A 25,000-nucleotide genomic window follows, 5' to 3' on the forward strand; every position below is an offset into this window, starting at 1 on the left:
CTCGCGACGCACTCACGACACACTCTCAAAACGCACTCACGACGCACTCACGACGCACTCACCAGACGCACTCACCAGACGCACTCACGGCACACTCACGACACACTCACGAGACACACTCACGAGACACACTCACGAGACACACTCACAACACACTCACGACACACTCACGACACACTCACGACACACTCACACTCTCAAAACACACTCACGACACACTTGCGACACACTCACACTCACACTCACAAAACACACTCACACTCTCAAAACACACTCAGGACACACTCACACGATACACTCGCGACACACTCGCCTGCATCTCACACCTGAGAACACTAGGAAGGCATTTCTTCCACCTCAATCAACCCCTTCCAGACGTTCCAATCTTATCACCCGCAATCATTCGCTAGACCAGTGCCTTGGGGCTTTCTGGTGGATGCAAATTCCAATTCTCTAAGCAGCTTACACTATGAATTTTAAGCGCACGTTCAAAAGCACTTGAAAATATGTTTTGCAAAATAAATAAATAAATAAATAAATGACTACCAGAGGGAAAAAATAGAACATTGGGTGCTACATCAAGGTCAGTGAGAATTGCCGATTCTGAGATAAAACGGCTTGAAATTGTTTGTTTCAGAAAAGGGGACAAAACACGAACACGGGCACACACACATCCCCAAACCACAACTACTGCACTTTATCAAAGTCAAAGTCAGCTTTGTTGTCAATTTCTTTGCATGTGCTAGACGGAATCGAATCAACACTTCTCAGTCTGTCATGCATGGACAACGACAGGAAAGGCACCAAAGTGTGAGACACAATAATAATAATAATAATAATTGTATTTGTATAGCACTGTGTCATACAAGGCATGTAACTCAACCTCACACAAGTGCGAGGAACAACATTCAGGGTGTGAGGTACCGTGTCTTAACCTGTGTAAAAAAAAAAAAAAACAAGTGTAATAAATAGCATGCTAACACGCCAATACAATCATGTTATGTCATGCCAACAGCTATGCCTACCCACCAGGGCTTGACACTGGCACCTGCCAACCGGCCAAATGCTGGTAAAACTTGGCTGTGGCTGGTAACAATTTCAGTATCACTAGCCAATTTGGCAGGTGGCTTATTTTATGGTATGACATATCAGAATAGCGCAGAATCTGCACTTTGCCCCTTGTGTATCAATTGTTAAGTTCAAGAAAAAGCTCAGTTACTCATCCATTTGTTTTATTTCCGTGTAGAGACCCATGCACTCATTTGCTTTAAGCACCTCATCTTCTGAGGTGGATGTAGGCCTACAGCGTCATGACAACAACAAAAAAATGTAATTTGTGGCTAGTAGAATAGCTGGATGGCTAGTGACTCGGGTAAACCACTAGCTACAGTGGCCGGAGAAGTTAATGTCAAGCCCTGCTACCCACTACAGTGTCCAGACGTGTGCTGTTCATTCTGTTTAAATCAGATGCTGTTGCACTCATCCAACCCCTTGTACCCCCCATTACCACCACCAATACCTCCACCCCACCTCTCCACTCTTGAGCCCTTTCATCACACTCCCATCCCAAAAGTGCATTCAATTGGTATGTTTCTCACGGCTCCATGTGCCCACAAAGACAGAAAAGACAGAGAAGACATTAAAATATAGCCAGGCAGGCCGTGCCTTCAGTGTTGCTACTGGTCAGGTCAAGGGCAATGTAAGTACTTTCTGAGCTCCTGAGAAATCAACCATTAGCAAACCAAGGGAGGCTCGTCAACCATGCCATGTGGGAAATGTTAATTGTTATCCTCTTGGTCAGACCAATTCTCGAAGAGATTTGAAAGTCGATGATAATCAACCTATTGAAGTACAGGACGAATTTTTCTTTGTGCAGTATTATGTTCCAACATAAGTTGCAAAATGAGCGACACCCCTTTTACCTCACCTCACCCCACCACACATCCCCTTCCCACATGCCCATATCACCTTAGCAGGGGTCCCCAACCTTTCTGGGTCTGAGGGCTACTGAGGGCTACTCGAGGGCCATCAAGAGCTACTGAGGGCTACTTGTTCAAAATCCTCGACTGACGTCTTGACATAATTCCCATATCACACCATGATCGAATGATAATTTGCTTATAGGTTATAAAGAAATAATCTCATACTTAAACTAAGAAAAACATTAACTGTGACTAAAATCTTGTAGTCATCACTGTTTACTAACATCCTTGGTGGGCACATCAGAAGCAGTGATGGGCAGTAGCTTCCCTACAAGCTACAAGCTACTAGTTTAACTACATTCCCCAGTAGCTTGGTCGTAGCGTCACTACTTTATGCATCGAGTAACTTCCCTGTAGTTAAGCTATCTTTTGTCTCAAGTAGCGACGTAGCTTCCACAAAAGCTACATTTTGTTGCTTGAAGAAAAAAACACTCTCTTTCCCGAGATCTAGGCAGTCACACAGGGAGTGCCCCACACTGTCCCTCAAAAACATATCCATGTCCCCCCTTGGACTTGGGGTCACCCTATCCTGTGTCCTATAATGATATTTAAAACACACTGAATGTATAGTAAATATCAATTAAGTATAATGAGATCAATAAAGTTTTGTTTAATGAAGGTAGGCCTATCTGTTATTTTAAATCAAGCTGACAATATGATGGGAAAATGTAGCTTCTGGTGTAGTGAACTACATTTCCACATTTTTGAAGCTTAGCTCACTACATTTCTGATGGTGGTAGCTTTAGTGTAGTGAAGCTTATTTTATGGTTCAGTAGCTGATAGCTTAGCTCACTACATTTTACAAGTAGCTTGCCCAACACTGATCAGAAGCTCCTGGAGGGCTACCTGGCACCCGCGGGCACCACGTTGGTGTGTGTGTGTGTGTGTCACCTCCCAAACTGCATTCTTTGCACTCTATTGCCCTTGACCAGGCACAGTAGCCTAGAGACGGGCAAACGGCAGCATCATTGCACATAATTATTTACCCTTTATCTCTATGCAACAGAAACAAACGCCCTTGAATCCTCACATACCCTTCAGGATAGGACACATACAAGTGGAGTTTAGTTTTATAGCCACCACTAACAAACAAATAAAACAAAACTAACACTTCAAAAAACAATGACAAACAAAATTTGTCAATGACATATCATAGCAGAAAGACAATTGTCGGACAGTAGCGCGAGTCACATATAAACGATCCCACAACAAAATCTATCCAGTTTTTTTTTGTGATAGAGGACGTGACTAGAGGACAAAGGAAGGTAGTGAAATGTCTGCTGCTGAATGTGACATTTAAACTCCTGGCTGAGATGGCGGTAAAAAACTGAGAAAACAAACAGCACATTCATTTGAGCCACTGTGTTGTATGTGCTTGAAAAAAAGTGAGAAGTGAGCAAAGTCTGACGCCATGTCTGGAGTCCCCGAGGAGGAGAAGAGGAGGAGGAGGAGGACGGGGGGAAATGAGTGAAAACATAAGCAGAGGGGTGTGAAGCATGTGTTTGGGTAGCACAAGATGGGGAGAGGGTCCTTTTCAACATCTAACCTCCCGTCCTCTTCTTCTGCTTCTGGCATCGCATCGTGCTTGGCTGACGCCCCACCTCCGTGGAGAGGGTAAACCATGAAGTTTCCCTGTTGTCAGCCTAGGCAAGAATAACGTTGGGTAGACATTTCCTGGTTCAACATCCTGATTACAAATGACAATTATATTTTGTCAGATCTTGAATAAAACGTCTATCGTCAATGGCGTCATGCCTCGCCTCACGGAGCCACAAGTTAAAGGGGAGGACGGGAGCATAGATATTAAAAGGGACTTACTGTCTGCCGCATAGCAGACAAGTTCCCTACCAGTAGGGCCATGGTAGGGCCCTAAGTCATGGTTTTAAAAGCAATCCAATTTTCCAATGGACCAACTGAGTGGCGCACAGAGTCGCTGCACAAGTAAAAACAGTCAGAAGTAGAAACAGTCAAAAATCACTCCTCGTGCAGTGTTAATTTCGTCAACCATGACTACCTATGACTAAAATATTTCGTCAAAGCCCTTTTTTTATTTTCGGCATTTAGACTAAGACGAAATTGGGAAGGCAATGACTAAAATGTGACTAAGACTACAATTGATTTTTGTCATGACTAAGACTAAGATTACATTTTTAAAAGCTGACTAAATTAACACTGGTGTGAACTAAAATGGAGACAGAGAGAACCAGTGTGTGAAGAAGTTTTGTTCTGCACAGTGCGATTTATTTTAAAAAGAGAAACAGTGTGCGGAGAAGGTTTATTCTGTACAGTCAATGATACATGTTAAAAAGAGAAGCAGTGTGTGGAGAAGTTCTATAGTTTTGAATAAAAATGACAAAAAAATGGCTAAGACTAAAATTGATTTTCGTCATTTAGACAAAGACTAAGACTACATTGGGAAGACTACGACTAAATAAAAAAAAAAAACTGAAAAAATCAACACTGTCCTCGTGAGAAGAAAGTTTTGTTTGATTGTTGGAGCTTTGACAAACCCACCCAGGTGGAATAGGGTGTGTCCAGACGTTTCTTTGCCGCTGAGAAACAGATTAAAAGAGGAAAGAGAGGCGTCCCAAACGCACGAGGAAAAGAAAAGAAAAGAAAAGAAGAGAAGATGATGGTGTGAACAGATGGTGTGAGCAGCGGAGCATCTGAGTGTTCCAGAAGATAAGACATAAGCTGGGGAAGACTGACAGCTAACACAGGAGAGAGACAGAGAGAGAGAGAGAGAGAGAGAAGGATTGGGGAGAAGGAGGGATGTGGACAAGGGATAGAGAGAAGTAGGGAAGAGAAGGAGGGAAGAGAAGGAGGGAGGAGAAGGAGGGAGGAGAAGGAGGGAAGGCTGACAGCTAACACAGGAGAGAGAGAGAGAGAGAGAGAGAGAGAGAGAGAGAGAGAGAGAGAGAGAGAGAGAGAGAGAGAGAGAGAGAGAGAAAGAAAGAAAGAGAGAAAGAGAGAGAAAGAAAGAGAGAAAGAGAGAGAGAGAGAGAGAGAGAGAGAGAGAGAAAAGGATTGGGGAGAAGGAGGGATGTGGACAAGGGATGTGGACAAGGGATAGAGAGAAGTAGGGAAGAGAAAGAGGAAAGGCTGACAGCTAACACAGGAGAGAGAGAGGGCGAAGGAGGGATGAGTACTTAGAAGGAGGAATAGACAAGCTAGTGAGACAAAGAGAAAGAGAGATAAAGAGGAGAAGGGAAGGGAAGGAGGAAAGACTGAGAGCTATGAGAGAGAGAGAGATACAGAGAGAGAGAGAGAGAGAGAGAGAGAGAGAGAGAGAGAGAGAGAGAGAGAGAGACCGAAAGAGAGAGACCGAGAGAGAGAGAGAGACCGAAAGAGAGAGACCGAAAGAGAGAGACCGAGAGAGAGACAGAGAGACAGAGAGAGAGAGAGAGGCTGAGAGAGAGAGAGAGAGAATGGATAGAAGAAGGGATATAGACAAGCAGTGGTGTGTACAGATATTTTGGGGGCACTGCTGAAGGTGCTGAAGGTGCTGGCAGCCATGTTGAACTTCCGAGTGCTTTTCTAGAGGCCATAGATGTGGCTCTGGCAGGGCTTGACATTAACTTTTTCGCTTGCCGGCCACTGTGGCTACTGGTCTTCCCCAGTCACTAGCCATCCTGCTATTCCACTAGCCACAAATGTTGTTGTTTTTTTTTTAATCATGATGCTGTACATCTAACCTCAGATGAGATGCTTAAAGCAAGAAGATGAGTGCATGGGTTTCTACATGGAAATAGAATAAATAGAAACAGAGTAACTGAGCTTTTTCATTAACTTAAATACAAACAATTGATACACAAGGGGCAAAGTGCAGAATGTACACTATTCTGATATGTCATACCATATAATTAGCTACCTGTCAAATTGACTAGTGACACTGAAATTGTTACCAGCCACAGCCAAGTTTTACCAGCATTTGGCCGGTTGGCAGGTGCCAGTGTCAAGCCCTGGGCTCTGGCATTGGTGCAGCAAACAGAGGCTATACAGAGGTAGCCTGGTCCTGACCATCCCATAATACTACCATTTCCATTTCGTATTCATCGTCTGGACTTAGTTTCACGTGACGCGATTGCAGGAAGCAGGAAGGACATTTTCGGAAAAATCAGGATTTAACTTATAAGTTGTTGAACAAACATGTCTGACGTCTATCTATGGCGATGTAGGACCGTTTAACAGACATGTCTGACAGAACATCCTACCGTAGGATAAAATTACAATGTAGGACTGTTTGTCAGAACACCAGCGCAAATCCTAACGGTCAACTTCGCTCCACAGAAGACAGGTACCAGACGTAGTGCGGAGCCAAGTGTCTTGGCGGAAGTACGTAGGATGGCACGCAAGGCTAATACACAATCTGTATATTGGGGAATTATTGTCATTATTGTGGATCATCGTGTTAACATGGACCACAGTACACTGGGACAATAACTTCCACAAAAATAACTTGTTGGCAGTGGTTCTCAAACTTTTTCAGACCGAGGACCACTTTGTTCCCCTAAAAATGTTCAGGGACCACCTGTCAACAGAATTGACATTTGACGGGTGCCAATTTGACACTGCTCATTTCGAGGCAGCTCACTTACTTTTTATTCACATTACAAGCCTGTGAATTGTGTTGAAAATATGACTTCAGCTATATTTAGCTTTGTAATTAAGTTACAACTATAGCCTACTGCTAGCTTGTCTTGGAAATGTAGAAATCCCCTCGCGGACCACCTGAGCTCTGCCGCGGACCACCAGTGGTCCCCGGACCACACTTTGAGAATCAGTGCAGTAGGGCAAAGGGGCAGTTGCTTTAGCACCACCTCAACCCTATATGTGCACGCTTATGTAAACAAGATAGTCAGAGAAAAGGAGAGGGATAGAGAGGAGGAAGGAAGAGAAGGAGGGAAGACTGACAACTAACACATGAGAGAAAAAACGAGGGATGGAGAGGCGGAGGAGAGAGGAAAGAGAAGAGAGAAGAGAGAAGATAGGGAGTAAAGGAGTCAGGGATATAGGGAAGCTGGGGAACACTGATAGCACAGGAAAAAACGAGCCAAGGGTAGAGAGAGAGAGAGAGAGAGAGAGAGAGAGAGAGAGAGAGAGAGAGAGAGAGAGAAAGAGAGAGAGGAGAAAAGACTGACACCCAACACTGCAGAGAAATAAAGAGGAATGGAGAAAAGGAGGCATAGACACAAAATGGAGAGAGTGAGAGAGTGAAAGAACGAGTGATAGCAAGGAGGGATAGAGGACAGCAAGTGAAAGAGCGAGGGACAGAGAGAAGATGGTGTAAACTGAAAAAACGGGACGGAAAGAATAAGTGGGGGAGAGAATGGTAAAGAGAAGACAGCTAAAGGGGCACTGTGTGAGATTTTTAGTTGTTTATTTCCAGAATTCATGCTGCCCATTCACTAATGTTGCCTTTTTCATGAATACTTGTCATCACCATCAAATTCTAAGTATTCATCATGACTGGAAAAATTGCACTTTTCATGCATGAAAAGGGGGATCTTCTCCATGGTCCGCCATTTTGAATTTCCAAAAATAGCTATTTTAGCTGCAAAAATGACTGTACTTGGACCATACTAGAAAATATTTGCTTAGTACTTAGTAAACTTTCATGTAAAGATCAAATTTGGCAATAGGCAGCCCAGTTTCAATGAGCAGCATAGTTGCAGTACCTTTTTTGACCATTTCCTGCACAGTGTCCCTTTAAAGAACAAGTAATAGAGAGAAGCGGGGGAAGAGTGACAGCTAACACAGGAGAGAAAGAATGATGGAGAGGAGGAATAGAGAGAGAGAGAAAACATTTAAAGAGCCTGGGATAGAGAGAGAGAAGCTGGGGAGTGGCGAAGAGTGACAGCTAATGAAGGAAGAGAGAGGAAACAGGGGACGTAGGGAATGGACAGACAGAGAAGACAGGGAGCGAAAGAGTGATGGATAGAGAGAAGCTGGGAAAGATTGACAGCCAACACGGGAGAAAACGAGTGAGGGATAAGGATGGACAGAAACAAGTTAGTTAGACGGAGGAGGGGAGATGAAGAGGCTGAAAAAAGGCAAAGGAGGAGAAGAAAGTAATTGAGAAAGAGGGACAGACTGAGATGAGACAGAAAGGTAGATGGAATATCGGGCTGTGTGCAGGGGACAATGAAGGGGGAAATGAAAGATGACGGGAAACATATGGAGTATGGACAATAACAAACGCAATAGGAGTGAGTAGAATTTAATAGAAATGCATTTGGGTCAAAGACGTCCAAAATGAAATTGTCCTTCAGTGTAACGGATACCTTCTGCTGACTGTAACTGTAAAAAAACAAGATTTTTAGATTGTTTCAAGTAAATGGATGACAGCCGAGGCTTTCATGAATTCACTGGAAAAAATAAATAAATAAAAAGAGTCATGTTTTTTTACAGTCAGCAGAAGGTATCCGTTACACTGAAGGACAATTTCATTTTGAACGTCTTTGACCCATTTGCAAAAACCAATGAAGGTAAAATGGACACCGACATACCACCTCAAGAAGACATGAGAACAGAGAGAATTGAGGTGGACAGAAAAAAAGACGATGTACAAAATATGCCAAGGAAGAGTGACCATGTTTTTTTAATCCCGTGAGAAAACCACTCCTGAGGGAAACCACACACATGCGGCACGGCTGAACATAACCTTCCAACGGTACAGTACGGGAGCTGGAATGGGACAAACAGTACAGCCAGCTTTCTCTTTTCAAAGTCCTGCTCTTGTGCTCATTCCCACAACACCTCCCCTCCCTTATTCCCAAAACAGCACACGCGTCTCAGGGGATACGGTGTCTAGGGCATAGCAGACCTAGATGTTCATTTATTGGATAGTAGTTTCTGTCCGTCATAGTCCAGCTCACACCACCACATTACACTGCACTGTGTGTGTGTGTGTGTGTGTGTGTGTGTGTGTGTGTGTGTGTGTGTGTGTGTGTGTGTGTGTGTGTGTGTGTGTGTGTGTGTGTGTGTGTGTGTGTGTGTGTGTGTGTGTGTGTGTGTGTCCTTCAGGCACACAGACTCTGGCCACTGTCTGTCTGTGTGTGTGTGTGTGTGTGTGTGAGTGTGTGAGTGTGAGTGTGAGTGTGAGTGTGTGTGTGTGTGTGTGTGTGTGTGTGAGTGTGAGTGTGAGTGTGTGTGTGTGTGTGTGTGTGTGTGTGTGTGTGTGTGTGTGTGTGTGTGTGTGTGTGTGTGTGTGTGTGCGTCAGAGCATGGCAACCCGACCGAAGCCCGACGGGCCGGGTCGGAACCCGACGGGCCGGGCCGGACTCGGACAAAAAAAATAGAATATCTGTCGGACTCGGGTCGGGCTCGGGCTTGAACCAAACAGACATTGTGAAAATTGTAAGCAATCAGAGGAAACGTTTCAGTTCATGCAAACGGCAGTTTTGTGATTAAAAAATAAGTAATTGAATATGCATAAATGAAAATGTTGGTAGGCTACTCGTGTGAGTGATTATTATTGGCTGTATGCACGCGCCAGTTACCAGTGGCAACATGGACGCTCACTCCCAGTCAGCCGAGCAGGAATGCCGAGTCAACTTGCTTTCTTAATAAGCGCCAAATACAGTTGTCAGTGAACGCGTGGTCTTTTGTTGTATAGGCCTAGTGTAGGCCATGTTTTAGCATGCCTTCGGTGCTGTCTTAAATGTTGAACATAAAATGACGAAGTTTGTCACTGCATTGCTCGCCAAGGATTACATTTCCAGCAAGGGGTAGCAAGGAGCATAATATGGATTAAAGAAGACGCACACGCTACGTGGAGTTGCCTAAGGTAGGGGCGAAGAGGTTTCCTGTTACTACTTTGTCCGCTGTGACATTTCATGTCCTTCACGTAGGTTCTTAATTCTTGTCACTTTTACTGTAGCCTACAGTTGTAACTATGCGCGTGCAACCTTTCCTGATTTTATATTGACCGCATGGACATCAGGGGAAATTACATTCTCTTGGAGGGCCGAACAGGCTACTGTTCTTCAGGGGTGAACTTATAGCCCATCCTTCTTAACGACAAGGAGTGGCATCTTCACCGGCTCGCGGGGATTTATTTGCACTAACAGTAACGTAACAAATGCGTCCATAGCCGCGCTGACTGCATCCAAACCGTATTCGTTAGTTTTCGCCTTTCTTATCCTCTCACGCCCCTCCCATGCATTTGATCACAGCACCCAACATCTCTGGTCTAACCGAAAGAAACATAAGGTGCGCTGTCACATGTATGCGTGTGTTTATACTTACTATGCGTGCGTAACTAAATTAGGCTACAGCAAATTGCCTCATCCTAGTTGCCTATCCTGGCTATAAGTCACGTGCTATTTTGAGTATGAAGCCCACATAGAAAATATTGCTTGCGCACAGGTTCTGTTGTTATTACAGTGGTCTCGGGCTTCGGACGGGTTCGGACACAAACATTTTAATTAGTCTCGGGCTCGGGTCGGGGTTGATCACTTTTCTGTCGGCTGAGGGCCGGGCTCGGACAGAAAAAACCGGCCCGAGCCACGCTCTAGTGTGTGTGTGTCTGAGATACAGAGGAGCGCTACATGGTCCCACTGCACCACCTACTGGCCAAAACAAAAATATTTTATAAAAAAAAATTCTCGAACAAAAATAATATATATTCCAGACCCAGAGTCTGATCATACTATCGTGAATATCATGCTAATGTTAATGTTGAGTCCCGGCAGCAGGAGAGCCCACAGGGATGGACAAAGGGGTCAGTTGTCCCGGGCCCAGGGTGGCTCAGAATTGGGTTCCCCTTACATTCAATGTACTGACACTGGGGCGGGGGGTGCTTTCAAATGATTTTGTCCCAGGCCCAGCAAAAGCAGTCAGCGCGGCCGTGCCCAGCGGCATCATCTAGCCCCTCTGATCCTCAATTGGCCAGACCCCCTCTGGGTAGCTGATATGAGCTATGATCTCACTATCAGCTCCTGGCTGAGCGGAGCAGAGTGGAGCAGAGCACAGCAGAGCACAGCAGAGCAGAGCAGCAGGGTTGCCAGATGAGGCTAATGATTTCCAGCCCAAAAAAATGCTCAAAACCTGCCTAGAAGCACAAAAGCCCACCCAATTGTAAATGACAAAAAATTGGGCAGGTTTTTCTGCAACAGTAAATACCATTTTTACCCACACACGGCCATCCTAAGCAGCCCAATTTGGCGGGAAACAGCCCAATCTGGCAACACTGCTGAGCAGAGGGGAGTGAAGTGGAGCCAGTGGAGAGAGGGGGCTACTGCTGCTGCCCAGGCACATTAGCCATAATGGGTAAACATTATTTGGGTTCACACTTCCACTTCCATCAGGTCTACATGCTGAGGCTGGTGTGTGTGTGTGTGTGTGTGTGTGTGTGTGTGTGTGTGTGTGTGTGTGTGTGTGTGTGTGTGTGTGTGTGTGTGTGTGTGTGTGTGTGTGTGTGTGTTGTGTGTGTGTGTGTGTGTGTGTGTGTGTGTGTGTGTGTGTGTGTGTGTGTGTGTGTGTGTGTGTGTGTGTGTGTGTGTGTGTGTGTGTGTGTGAGTGAGTGAGTGAGTGAGTGAGTGAGTGAGTGAGTGAGTGAGTGAGTGAGTGAGTGAGTGAGTGAGTGAGTGAGTGAGTGAGTGCGTGCGTGCGTGCGTGCGTGCGTGCGTGCGTGCGTGCGTGCGTGCGTGCGTGCGTGCGTGCGTGCGTGAGTGAGTGAGTGAGTGAGTGAGTGAGTGAGAGAGGCGTGCGTGCGTGCGTGCGTGCGTGCGTGCGTGCGTACACTACACCAGTAATTCATGCACATACAGGGCATATGTCACCACTAAGATATTAAGATCAGAAAAGGGGTCATTTGCGAAGAAGAAATTGTGGTCTCAACTCCCCACCTATTTTAGTGTTATGACAAAATAAGATAAACAAGGTGTGTGTGTGTGTGTGTGTGTGTGTGTGTGTGTGTGTGTGTGTGTGTGTGTGTGTGTGTGTGTGTGTGTGTGTGTGTGTGTGTGTGTGTGTGTGTGTGTGTGCCAGCGTGCCAGCGTGCCAGCGTGCCTGTGTGCCAGCGTGCCTGCGTGCGGCAGTGATTTTTGTTTGTCTTTTGAAGAAGCAAAAGGCTTTATTTTTTGACTAGCCTCTCTAAAAGGGAACATTGATTTCAAAACAACTGGGGAGCATGTGAAGAGCATGTGAAGAGCATGTGGGGAGCACTATTCTACTGTACGTGTGTGTGCACTGCAATGAGATTAACAGAGTACAAAGAGAACAAAACAGCAACTCATCAAACATGCACAATCACATACTTTTGAATAAACAATGACAATAAAATTCTTAAACACATAAATACTCACGTATTCACACACAAACATGTGCACAAAAAACATGCATACAAAAAAACAAGCATACAAAAAGCATACTCACGCACGCACGCACAAACGGACACACAAACGCACACACAAACGCACACACAAAAGCACACACACACGCACACACACACGCACACACACACGCACACACACACGCACACGCACACGCACACGCACACACATATACACACAAACCCTCGGGGGACCCTCTGGTGGTGCAGGCCCTTTTGATTAAGTCTAAATTAAACATGACCTGCTGCCACTACTTTAAAAGCAGTAAACACTAAAACACATCCTCGCCTCCCCTGGCTGCTGCCACTCTGGAAACCACAGTGCTGCTGCCCACGCCAGAGGAGAGGGAAGCTCCGCCAAGTTAACACACACACACACACACACACGCACACACGCACACACGCACACACACGCACACACGCGCACACGCGCACACACGCACACACGCGCACACGCACAGACACACACCAGCAATCTCTCAGACAGACAGACAGACAGACAGACAGACAGACAGACAGACAGGCAGACAGACACACACACACACACACACACACAAGCAATCACACACACAAACTCACTCAATCCATCTCCTCCTCCAACTCTTCTGCTTGACACACACACACAGACAGACAGACAGAAAAGGAAGAGACTGAGAGTATCCACCTCCCACAAGTCTTCCCCCTCCAAACAATGCAGCACTTTCCCTGTCGCTCACATCAACCCACTCCATTCATTTCCTTTCAGTCTGGCAGGCAGCTCAGAGGACTGTAAAAGGGAGACGGATGGAGACTCTAGGCAGCCTGAGTAGTAGAGAGAGAGCGAGAGAGAGAGAGCGAGCGAGTGAGAGAGAGAGAGTGAGAGAGAGAGAGCGAGAGCGAGAGAGCGAGAGAGAGAGAGCGAGCGAGTGAGAGAGAGTGAGAGAGAGAGAGAGAGTTCCCCTTTCCCTTTTCTATTCTGCTGCATCCCAGGGGTGGAGCTACGTGGGGGGCAGAGTGAGGCATTGGCCCTTGGGCCCAGGGCCCTCCCCGTATTGGAAATGAGGGCTCCATTATGAACATTGCAGGCCCCTATGGGGGACCTATCTTTGTTTTGGGACCTGGGGGCCCTGTGTGTATAATGTTCCGCCACTGGCTGAATCACTGTCTCGGGGTGATTCTCCATCTCCGTATCCGTATCCAACACAGCATTTCCCCAATTACTTTATGTGCCTCTCATCTTTAGTATCTCTGCTCTCCTCCACACATATCCCTCTACTGTATACTCTCTATTTATGAAGTATCTACAACAGAGACTATTGTGGCGGTGAAAACCTGCTGAGTCACCGTTTCTTAATTCTCCGTTTCTTTATCTAATGCGGCACTTCCCCAATTGTTACACGTGTCTTTTTCATCTTCTTCCATCTAGAGTCTCCAGTCTCCACACTATCGCTCTTTTTTTCTACCCTTCATTTCCTTCAAGATTTATTAAGTATATATAATCTACAGACTCTACTTTGGTGGCGTTGACTGGAAAGTCTGTCTGTAAATGTCAGTCCTGTGTATGTCTAAGTCCTTTCATGGTAAAAGAGAGAAAACGTCATTTCAATTTCCTTGTATGACTTGCGCATATGAAGAAACTGACAATAAAAGCTGACTTGACTTGAAAAGGAACCTGCTGCATCACTGTCGCTGGATGATTCTCCATCTCTCCATCTTTAACGCCGCACTTCCCAATTATTTCATGTGCCCTTCATCTTGGCATCTCTGCTCTCCACACATATCCTTCTACTCTCTATTTCAATATTTCTTTTGGCCATTTTACCCTTTATTCAGACAGGACAGTCAAAGATGGAGACAAGAAATCAACGGGAGAGAGACGGGCTAGGATTGGGATATGAGTCAGGCCGGACTCGAACCTGTGTCCCTCCATGGGCATGCAAGCCCGGATGTGGGGGGCTTAGTCTCTCTACTCTCTATTCATGAAGTGTCTACTATACTAAAGAGACCATTGTTGTGGTGTACGCTCGATTCGATTCCGATCTAGAAGGTCACTATCCAATAAGATCCACGATCCGATTCCGATTTGGGTTTAGAAAGTTGACCAAAGGGCCGGATGTCGTAGGCAACTTGCCGGTGCCAATAAAAAGAAAAGGTGTACGCCGACATAATTACACCATTGTCAGTTATGCCATTCCTGCTAATTGTATCTAGATGTAGACTTTAGTAATCTTATGTTTCCAAGAGCCTTGTTTTAGGTAGCCAATTTAAGAATGAGTGACCATATGAATCTGCCTTTTTTTTCTTGGAAAGCTTCTGCTGCCGCATGAAATGGCTGAGCGGGCATGTGACAAGTTTGAAACCGTGAAGAGAGAGGTAAGAGATCCACACTAAGGTTAGGATATAAGACTCAACAGTGAAAGGGGATGAGGAGAGAAAGCAGGCAGGCAAAAGAAAGTGTGTGTGTGTGTGTGTGTGTGTGTGTGTGTGTGTGTGTGTGTGTGTGTGTGTGTGTGTGTGTGTGTGTGTGTGTTTATGTGCATGTGCGTTTATGTGTGTGTATGTGCGTTTATGTACGTGTGTGTGTATGTGCGTTTGTGTGTGTATGTGTGTGTGTGTGTGTGTGTGCGTTTATGTGCGTTTATGTGCGTTTGTGTGTGTATGTGCGTTTGTGTGTGTGTGTGTGCGCGTGTGCGATGCGCATGAGTGTGTATGTGTGTGTTGCACATAAAGCTAATTAAGGTGGGCGCCAGCGTCATTGAGGCCCTTCGCTCGGTCGATACCCAATAGGGGGTCGGGATGCACAAACTGTACCATCCCCCGCCCGCCGCATCCATCGACTGTGATAAGGACCCACTGGATCAATCGATATGCATTTACAGACTGTGTTTTTTGGACCATGTGCGCACGCATACAAGTTGCGTACGTGCGTGCGTGCGTGCGTGCGTGCGTGCGTGCGTGCCTGCCTGCCTGCCTGCCTGCCTGCGTGTGTCCGTGCGTGCGCGTGCCTGCGTGCGTGCGAGCGCTTGCCTAGTGTGTTTAATGTGTGCAGATGGTTTGTAAGCATGTGTGTGTCTATGATGCATCCGTGAAGTGAAGAGAACTGAAGTGAAATCTACTCTGCAACAGTCAGCATCCACTGATCCCTCTGGGTGCCCAGTAATACTATCTGTTATAGCAGATACAGGAACGCACACACCTAAACACATATACACACGTGCACATACAAACGCACACACGTATGCACACACCCACCCAGCGGTGCGCACACACACGCGCGCGCACACACGCACGCACGCACGCATGCACGCACGCACGCACGCACGCGCACACACACACACGCACACGCACACGCACACGCACACGCACACGCACACCACATCTAATCTACCTGCTTTTAATGAAAGCACACTACTCCCTCAAGTAATCTGCCTACCACACCCACCCAGGGGTGCATTTCTGGAAAGCGTAGTTGTTAGCAGTTAGCAACTTCGGTAGTTGCCAATGGGAAATGGCATTGCAACAAACAAAGTAGCTAACATGGTTAGAAACTATGCTTTCCAGAAATGGACCCCAGGACAGGGAAATCCAAACTCACGCTCCAGAGCTGAAGGCTAATGTGCCAACCAGGCAGACAAAGGCAGGGCTTTCAGCAGGGAAATGCCGTGTACAGACCAGGAGCGAACGGAGTGAACGAAGCGAACGAAGCGAACAAAGCGACGGAAGTCATTATTTCTCTATGGAGGGCACGCGACCTGCGCTACCAAAGCAAATTCGCCAGGAGCGAAGCTTCTTGCGCGACCAGAGCGAATTTTGACGATTAAACTAAATCTAATCGCAGGCGAATTCGCTCTGACGCTGTTCGACGAAAACCAATCGGAACGTTCATATCTCCGAATGTCCCAGGTTGTCAAGCCAGAGCCGTTATGTGATTAGCTGAATCAAACATGTCAATGCTGCGTCTGGAGCGAATACAGCGAATTCAAGGCGAAACTTCTTCTGCTACCCACGCTACCAGGCAGCGTAGTTCGCTCTTGGTCTGGACACGGCAAAAGAGTCTCGGTCTCCAACACCACCAAACATTTTATCGTTGTTGCGTCCGTCTAGTGGGCAAATGTAAAATGTCGGAATCCACACACTACACAATTGAAATCCCTTTTTCATTCCATGACAGTAATACGTTTCATCTCCAGGTTCTCTACCTAAAGAAGAGGACCTCAATGGTCAAAGTGCTATTTTGTCAAGGAATAAAACACTAAAAAGGATTTCAATTTGGGGACTCCTCACTCTAAAACCCGTAGCAGCCTTTGTCCAACACTAGGGGCGGGCGGTATACCGTTAAAAAAACATGATAACGGTTTTCACCTACACAAGGTTCACTTTTTGATGAGAGAAGGGTTTTTTTATTATTATTCCAAAAAAGTGATTAAAATAGAAATTGAGATTCATTAAAATTCAGGATTTTATTTCATTTTTAAATTTAATATCAGTGTGATGGAGTGACCATCACTAGGGTTGTGGGTGTGTTCTGACTAACATGCCTGGCTTACTCCAGAAGGTCTGGGTTCGATACCCAGATGGGCAACTCTACTTCCCTTCGCTACAAATGGTGTCAGAAGTGGGATGGCTACCGTGAGACCATCTGAAGCGTACCCATTGTGTGTGGGCCGTAATTCCACGTGAGGGACCCCCAGGATTGGACACCATGAGTGTGTGAAGCGCACGGGTGCGCTTCCCGAAGGGGAAGGCAGTGTGATGGAGTGACCATCACTAGGGTTGTGGGTGTGTTCTGACTAACATGCCAACGAGCCTGGCTCTTTGGTGTAGCGGTCAGAGCCCCGGTTTACTACTCCAGAAGGTCTGGGTCCGAGTCCCAGCTGGGCAACTCTACTCCCCTTCGCTAAAATCAGCCTTTTCTTCAGAAACATTGAGGTGCGGGAAAATTGTCGCTTATGAAAAAAAATCGTGCAGAGAAGTTTCATCAAGAAAACCGTGATCAATTTTTTTCCAAGACCGCCCAGCCCTACCTCCTTTCCCACATCCGTTTTCAGGCAGCATACCCAAACCTTTCATCTCTGCATGTGGGCACAAGATGAGGCCAAGGTCATGATGCGAAATGGCACTCTTTTGCCATTGTGATTGAATGGCACCGGACACAGCAGGACCGTGGCTCGGTTGGCTGAAGCGACGTACCGTACCGCAAACCCGGGGACCAGAGTTCGAATCTGGCTCAAGGTCGTTTACCAATCCGTCCCCCGTCTCTGTCCCACATCAAATAATGGCAGAAAAAGCCCATACATTTAAAAATAATAAAAATACTGTAGCCTACTGTCATACACCTGTTTTCAGGCAGCATGGCCGAGATCTTTCAGCTCTGCATGTGGGCATAACTAGCCTTATTATCATTGATTTTCAACCTCTTTGACACTTGGTCTGACCTAGAGCATAACAATTAACATTTCCCAAGCGGCATTGTTAACTCGCCTCCCTTGGTTTGTTACTGGTTAAGGCCAGAAAAGGCTCTGCCGAGATTTAAACCAAACATTTTCCTAGTCCCAACAGAACTTCTCTGCTTAAACCACGTCACTGCCTCTACCCAGGGTCATCGGAGCAGCTCAAAGTTGACTGGTTCTCGAAAAAGTGAGTGGAGTTTAGAAACGATGTTTACATTGCTCTTGCTCCTTGCTCGCCGAGGAGGGCGTGATTTCCCATAGCGTAGTCACTAGGAGCTTGCCCTAGCTTAGGGCATAACATCAGGCCAAGCTCATGATGTGACATGTCATGAAAAGACTCCATACATTGGTGAAAAATAACTACAAATGGCACCCTTTGGTCATTGTGATTGAATGGCACAAAACAACCCAGCAGGGCCTACACAACCAAATTGATTTTGCGTACAAACAATCACATACATAAGGTGGCAGACAGAAAACAAGAGTATATGAGGAGAGTATGGTGCTGAAGGCACAGTGAGAGTTAAATTTGCCGGTTACAATCACCTTGTCTAAATGGACCATACTATACAGAGAGAGAGAGAGAGAGAGAGAGAGAGAGAGAGAGAGAGAGAGAGAGAGAGAGAGAGAGAGAGAGAGAGAGAGAGAGAGAGAGAGAGAGAGAGAGAGAGAGAGAGAGAGAGAGAGAGAGAGAGAGAAGGAGAGAGAGAGAGAGAGAGAAAGAGAGAGAGAGAGAGAGAGAGAGAGAGAGAGAGAGAAAGAGAGAGAAAAAGAGAGAGAAAGAGAGAGAGAAAGAGAGAGAAAGAGAAAGTTTGTGTGTGTGTGTGTGTGTGTGTGTGAGAGAGAGAGAGAGAGAGAGAGAGAGAGAGAGAGAGAGAGAGAGAGAGAGAGAGAGTGAGAGTGAGAGAGAGAGAGAGAATTGGCAGCTGTATGAATGTGTCTAAGCTTGTGTCACAATAATTGCATACATTTCTTTGACCAAGACAGTCTGTCCCTTCTCTCTTTGTCTCTCTCTCTCCGTCTCCCTCTCTCCCGGAGCCCTGGCCACAGCGGTCGTAATCAGCTTGCTACCAACAATAACCCAGAAGACAGGCAATGATGCACTGCCAAAAAAGTGTCAGACATACCAGTTGTTCCTCCTACCCTTGTTCTCTCTCTCTCTCTCTCTCTCTCTCTCTCTCTCTCTCTCTCTCTCTCTCTCTCTCTCTCTCTCTCTCTCTCTCTCTCTCTCTCTCTCTCTCTCTCTCTCTCTCTCTCTCTGAATATAAGCAGCTGCTCTATACTGCGCCGCACCCTTAGTTGCCTAATGCAGTGTTTCTCAACCTTTTTTTAGGCAAGGCACCCTTTCAATTCATGAAAAAAAGAGGCATCGCACACCAATAAAGTCTTTCTTGAGGTGCTGGCTTCCTGAGCATATAAATGTTAAAGAAAAAGAAAAGAATGCCGCACACTCTGCTCCATGTTTTAATGGTGAGGTGACGTTTCGGCCGTCTGGCCTTCTTCAAACTTACCGTACATTCATGAAAAATTTCAAGGCACCCCAAACCAAGGCATTCGATAGCTACCACACAAGCTTAGAAAAGTAACAAATTTGGAGACGTCACATGACCTATGTTTGAAGTTGCAGCTGACTGGGGCGACCTATATTTACTTTAATGTGCGTAAATGGCAGATGAAAGATTCCACTGACAAGCATTAACTTATCAATTTAGACAAATATGTATTATATTACATCATTTATTTATCAGCCACGATTCCGCGGCACCCCTGAGGGGGGGCCCACGGCACCCCTGTTGAGAAACACTGGCCTAATGCAACCGAGTGGTGGATAAGTAGTAGTGGTGTTGGAGGACAGGTGACTGCAATATGAAGCTACATCACATCACAGCACTGACAGCCAGCGCAATGGGAAGCCATCCAGGCATTAAGGGATAAAAACTGTGAGCCCACAGCAAGGAAATCAAGCCGGCAGAGAAATTCGCAGTCATACCCTCACACACACACACAACTTTTTTTCCTTTCTTGTTCAGGCGAAGGGGAGGAGGGGGGCGGTGTATGTGTACTGAGTCTTAAATTCACTTGTCCATCAAAAAGGAAAGTGGCAAACGTGCAGAGAATGAGAATCTCATTACCACTCAAAGGTCAAAGGAAGGTCAGGTCGAGTCAGTATTACCAGCAGGAAATTGCTGAACTATTGCACCAAAACCTCAAAGTTATCGTTTTGGTGGTAGTGGGGTAGTTGTATAGGAAAACTCTGAAATTATCGTACATCATGGGTTTGTTCACATTATTGAGAAAACTATGGTACAAATATGATAATGTGGCAACATTGAGTCAGGTTCCCATCCCGACCTCCACTAGTACGATAAATACGAAGCACTTTTCCACTTTTTTTTTTTTAGCCAGTCAGGAACGTGATAACCAAAGTGTCAGTTGTGGTTTCTTATCAAGCCATCCTGCTTAGGCCATATTTTTATATTTTCCTATTCTTTTTTATGCCTTCATGTTGAGCGCAATAACTTAAGTGTAAGCTGGGGGTGCTAAATCAAGACACCTACTTCTGAAATACTAAGGCCATTTATTTATTATTTCCTAGCTTTTCCTATTACAGTATTTATTTGTTATTACTCCACAGAATAAAGCAGCCTCAACATTCATCTTGCTGCCAATTGTGCCAGCACAAAAAGGCGAGACAAATGAAATCTTGAATCTTGTAACGTGAATCTGAATAATTAAGGTGATTCACAAAATCTAAAGTAAAGTTTATGGTCTCAATCTATTCTGCTGGGTCTGCTTGGCTTCTATGCAGATGCATGAGGAAAGGCTGTGGGGTTAACCATGATATTTCCTCATGTATAATCCATAAAAAACATAACTGTGGACCACAACATCAACAGCCCCCTAAAGGCAAATTTCCCAGCAGGAAGGGTAAGTGGTGTACAGCTAACTAGGTCATTGTATCCTTCAGGCATGGTTGGTTTGTAACTTCAGGGCAAGGATGATGGAGCGTAAACCTCAAAGGGGGTGGGGGGGGTTGTGGCGTTGTGTGCTGCTAAGCCCCCCACATTTGGGCTTGCATGCCCACCCACGGGGACCCCAGTTCGAGTCCGGCCGGGGTCATTTCCCGATCCTCCCCCTGTCACTCTGTCCCATTCGCTACCTGTCACCATCTTCGACTGTCCTGTGAAATAAAGGCATACAAGCCCCTAAAACAGATTTTTTAAAAAACAATAATACCCTTCAGGGGGATAGTGGAGCTTAGAGCTATGGTGGAGCTTCAACTATGACGACAATGTTATGACTGGGTGAAGCAACACCTTCGGGATCACCATCAAAGCAATACCATGACAATAAGTGGGTGTTAAAAAACACAGCCAATCAGAATCCACTGCCATTTAGAGGATATCACATCTTGGAAGTTGTTTGCATCCACAATGAGATCATAATCATATCATAATATTACTCATATACTGGTAATTATTGGAATGAACAGGCCACAAATTGAAAAAGATTTCCTTTAAAAGTGGAAATGGTCAAAAAAGGTAATGCAACTATGCTGCTTATTGAAACTGGGCTGCCTATTGCCAAATTTGATCTTTACATGAACGTTTACTAAGTAATAAACTACTTTTTTCTAGTATTGCCCAAATACAGTCATTTTTGCAGCTAAAATGTCTATTTCTTGACATTCAAAATGGCGGAGAAGATCCCCCTTTTCATGCATGGTAAGTGCAATTTTCCAAGTCATAATGAATACATAGAATTTGATGGTGGTGGTAAGTATTCATAAAAAAGGTAACATTAGAGAATGGGTAGCATGAGTTATGGAAATAAACAACTACAAATCCCACACAGTGTACCTTTAAAAAAAAAAAAGTTTTGCATCAAGCCACCTCAGAGTGCAAATTGTCTTTCCTTCGTCTTCCTGAAGAAAGCCCAACACCCACCCACTCTCTCTACTTGTGTCTAGTCTAGACCTAAAACCTTCCTCTTTCGTCTTCGTTACAGCTGATAATGAGGCTTCGGTGTGTGAAGTTCCTGGATCCATCGCACCCTCCCTCACTGCCAGGAATAGCTTCCTCTGGTTCTTCTTCTTCTCACATCTTCTCAGCGACTGCACTGCAGGTAGAGTTAAAGCAATACTGCACCGTCTCTGGAAATGAGCTCAATTTACACCTCCCCCTGACTTGAATGATGACGTAAACCTTTCTACTGCATGTCTCTGACTCTGTAGCCTGATGAACCAGACTAAATGTGAGATTAAATGTATAATTTAGTCTGGCCCCGATGAATGACACATCGGAAGATTGTTGATGGAAACAACCCGCTGTTTTTCAAACTGTGTCTTTGCTTATTGGCCAACGCTTTGTCGTCACTCCCTCAAAACCCTGTCCGCTTTGCATCCAAAGATTCAAACAAATCAAAACAAGTCTCCTGTGTTGTGATTGGCCAGCCAGTTTCAGGGCCTGTGGCATTGTCCTAGGCTAGACCCACTCACAGGCAAAAATAATTTTGCATAGAGTTCAATGATATATGCTGGAGGTCGAATGTGCCTGGCCAGATGCAGAGAATGACTGTAAGTACAGTACAGGATAAAGGTACAAGTCAATCAATTATCACAAGGGGAGTTGTAAAAGAAGCTTATTTCCTGGAATGTTGTGGTATTTAACCACATCCTACTGCCTTAATAATAATAATCATGCTGGGCCAGTGTTCACACACAAGAATTTTGGGAAATGTAGGCTACATAATAGGTAAGGATAGACCGATATATATATATATCTGTCTGATATCGGGCCGATATTTGCATTTTTCAAGTGTATCGGTATCGGCCGATACACGTGTGGTTTTGGCATATACGCAATATTTATTATTTTATGTCATTCTGGGTTTTTTTAAAAGCACATTTATTACTTTATTGTTAGACATTACTTGATTGTTAGAGTGGGTGTTTAAAATGCCTTTATCTAATGGGCAAAACATTTAAAATGTAAAATGTAAGATTCGGGCAAAATAACAACCTAACCTAACCTAAAAACCCCATCATTTCCAAGTGACAGGACTGAATCAACTTTAAAGGTTGAGGATAAATTTGAGGGGGAAAAAAGAAGCAGAGCCATTTTCTATCCTGTAAAAAAGGAAAAAGAAGACAGTGGATAAACGCTGACAGATTTGACACCGCAGTAGTTCAGCCTAGCAATCAAAGGCAATCACCATCATAACTGCTGTCCGCGTGTGTGTGTGTGTGTGTGTGTGTGTGTGTGTGTGTGTGTGTGTGTGTGTGTGTGTATATGCCTGTGCATCTGTGTGTGTGTGTGTGTGTGTGTCTGTGTCTGTGTGTGTCTGTGTGCGTGCGTGCGTGCGTGTGCGTGTGCGTGTGCGTGTGCGTGTGCGTGTGCGCGTGTGTGCGTGCGTAGGCCTGGGCTGCTGTCTCCACATGCCTCTTGTCTTGTCAGGTCATTTGTTAGCCTGATAACCCCTCGTGGCAGCCAGCCGGAGGCCCACGCGCTGACCCCCATGAGCAATATACAAGCCCATACGCTGTCACTTCCAATTACTCTGGACATCACTGTACTGTACTCTCTCTGTGTGTGTGTGTGTGTGTGTGTGTGTGTGTGTGTGTGTGTGTGTGTGTGTGTGTGTGTGTGTGTGTGTGTGTGTGTGTGTGTGTGTGTGTGTGTGTGTGTGTGTGTGTGCGCGCGCGTGTGTGCGTGTTTGTGCGTGCGTGTGCGTGCGTGTGTGTGCGTGCGTGTGCGTGTCTTTATGCCAGTCATAAAGACAAGAATGAAAAAGAGTTCGAATGAGAGACAGATAATAAAAAAAGACTGAAGGAGGTTGACATTGACGTGTTGACAACAGAGAAGAACTCTGGGCCATCCCGGTCAACATCGCTCCACAGAAAACAAATACCAGACGTAGTTCAGAGCCAAGTCTCTTGGCGGAAGTACGTAGGATGGTGCGCGAGGCTAGGTCTCAAGTTCTGGTGGTCTCTTCATCAACAGTACCTGACCTGACCTGACAGTGGGCATCAAGTGCCAATCGGATGACGCATTGGCCCACAACAAAGAGCAAAACACAACCTGTTTTTTTGCCTACTTTCAAAAAAAGGACACAATACAAAAAAGGCAAAGTTTCTGTGGAGGTGGGTTAGGGTGGAAAGTGCCAAGGTAGTGGGACAAAAATGACCTGACAGTGGTGTCTTGTCGGTCACAACAGTGCTGTTTCTGGATTCAGCAAACCCATGTGTGTGTGTGTGTGTGTGTGTGTGTGTGTGTGTGTGTGTGTGTGTGTGTGTGTGTGTGTGTGTGTGTGTGTGTGTGTGTGTGTGTGTGTGTGTGTGTGTGTGTGTGTGTGTGTGTGTGCATGTGCGTGTGTGCATGTGTGCGCGTGTGCATGTGCATGTGTGCATGTGCGTAGACACATTGTGGCATATACAAATACATCAGAAAAAGGAATCACACAGTGGGTAAGCATACAAGTCCATCATATTGAGACAGAGTGCAGAAAAGATTTCAGAGGAGAAAGATATGAGCTTAACGCCGCAACTTTATGAATTTTACCAAGAGTGGGATTGAGAGTCTTTCTGGGTGATGGTGGGGCGGTGTGATGGGATCTAGAGGATCTGATCCGAGTGCTACTTTATGATTGTGACGTATTTTCGTGTGTGTGTGTGTGTGTGTGTGTGTGTTTGTGTGTGTGTGTGTGTGTGTGTGTGTGTGTGTGTGTGTGTGTGTGTGTGTGTGTGTGTGTGTGTGTGTGTGTGTGTGTGTGTGTGTGTGTGTGTGTGTGTGTGTGTGTGTGTGTGTGTTTGTGTGTGTGTCAGAGAAATAAAACAATGAGTGAGAGTGTTTGTGTGCACACACATGTCTCTCTGTGTGTGTGTGTGTGTGTGTGTGTGTGTGTGTGTGTGTGTGTGTGTGTGTGTGTGTGTGTGTGTGTGTGTGTGTGTGTGTGTGTGTGTGTGTGTGTGTGTGTGTGTGTGTGTGTGTGTGTGTGCGTGTGCGTGTGTGCGTGCGTACGTGCGTGTGTGTGTGTGTGTGTGCGTGCGTGCGTGCGTGCGTGCGTGCGTGCACGTATGTCTCTGCACATCTGTATGTATTGAGAGAGTGTACATCAGTGATCCCCCAAAGATGAGGGATGAGAGATGAGGAGACGTATTGGGGATCCACGAGGATCAGATTTGTGGGTACTTTACTCACCGCAGCCTGCTGCCTCTTCAGCTTGTCTCTGTAGTCCTCAATCTCCTGCAGGTT

The 25,000-nt window shown here is 45.7% G+C and overlaps 1 protein-coding gene across 2 annotated transcripts in view; it reads right to left on the minus strand.

Moving 5' to 3' along the window:
• The window catches only part of vps50 (VPS50 EARP/GARPII complex subunit), a 329,813-nt gene that overhangs the window by 276,617 nt on the left and 28,196 nt on the right, over positions 1–25,000 (minus strand). For both annotated transcript variants that reach the window (XM_063185955.1, XM_063185954.1), the window contains exon 4: positions 24,947–25,000. This exon is cut by the window's right edge and continues 18 nt beyond it. In XM_063185955.1, the coding sequence (XP_063042025.1) occupies positions 24,947–25,000 (54 nt within the window). The remainder of the gene's footprint in view (positions 1–24,946) is intronic.

Source organism: Engraulis encrasicolus, chromosome 20, assembly GCF_034702125.1.
Source record: "Engraulis encrasicolus isolate BLACKSEA-1 chromosome 20, IST_EnEncr_1.0, whole genome shotgun sequence".
In the NCBI taxonomy this organism is placed as follows: domain Eukaryota; kingdom Metazoa; phylum Chordata; class Actinopteri; order Clupeiformes; family Engraulidae; genus Engraulis; species Engraulis encrasicolus.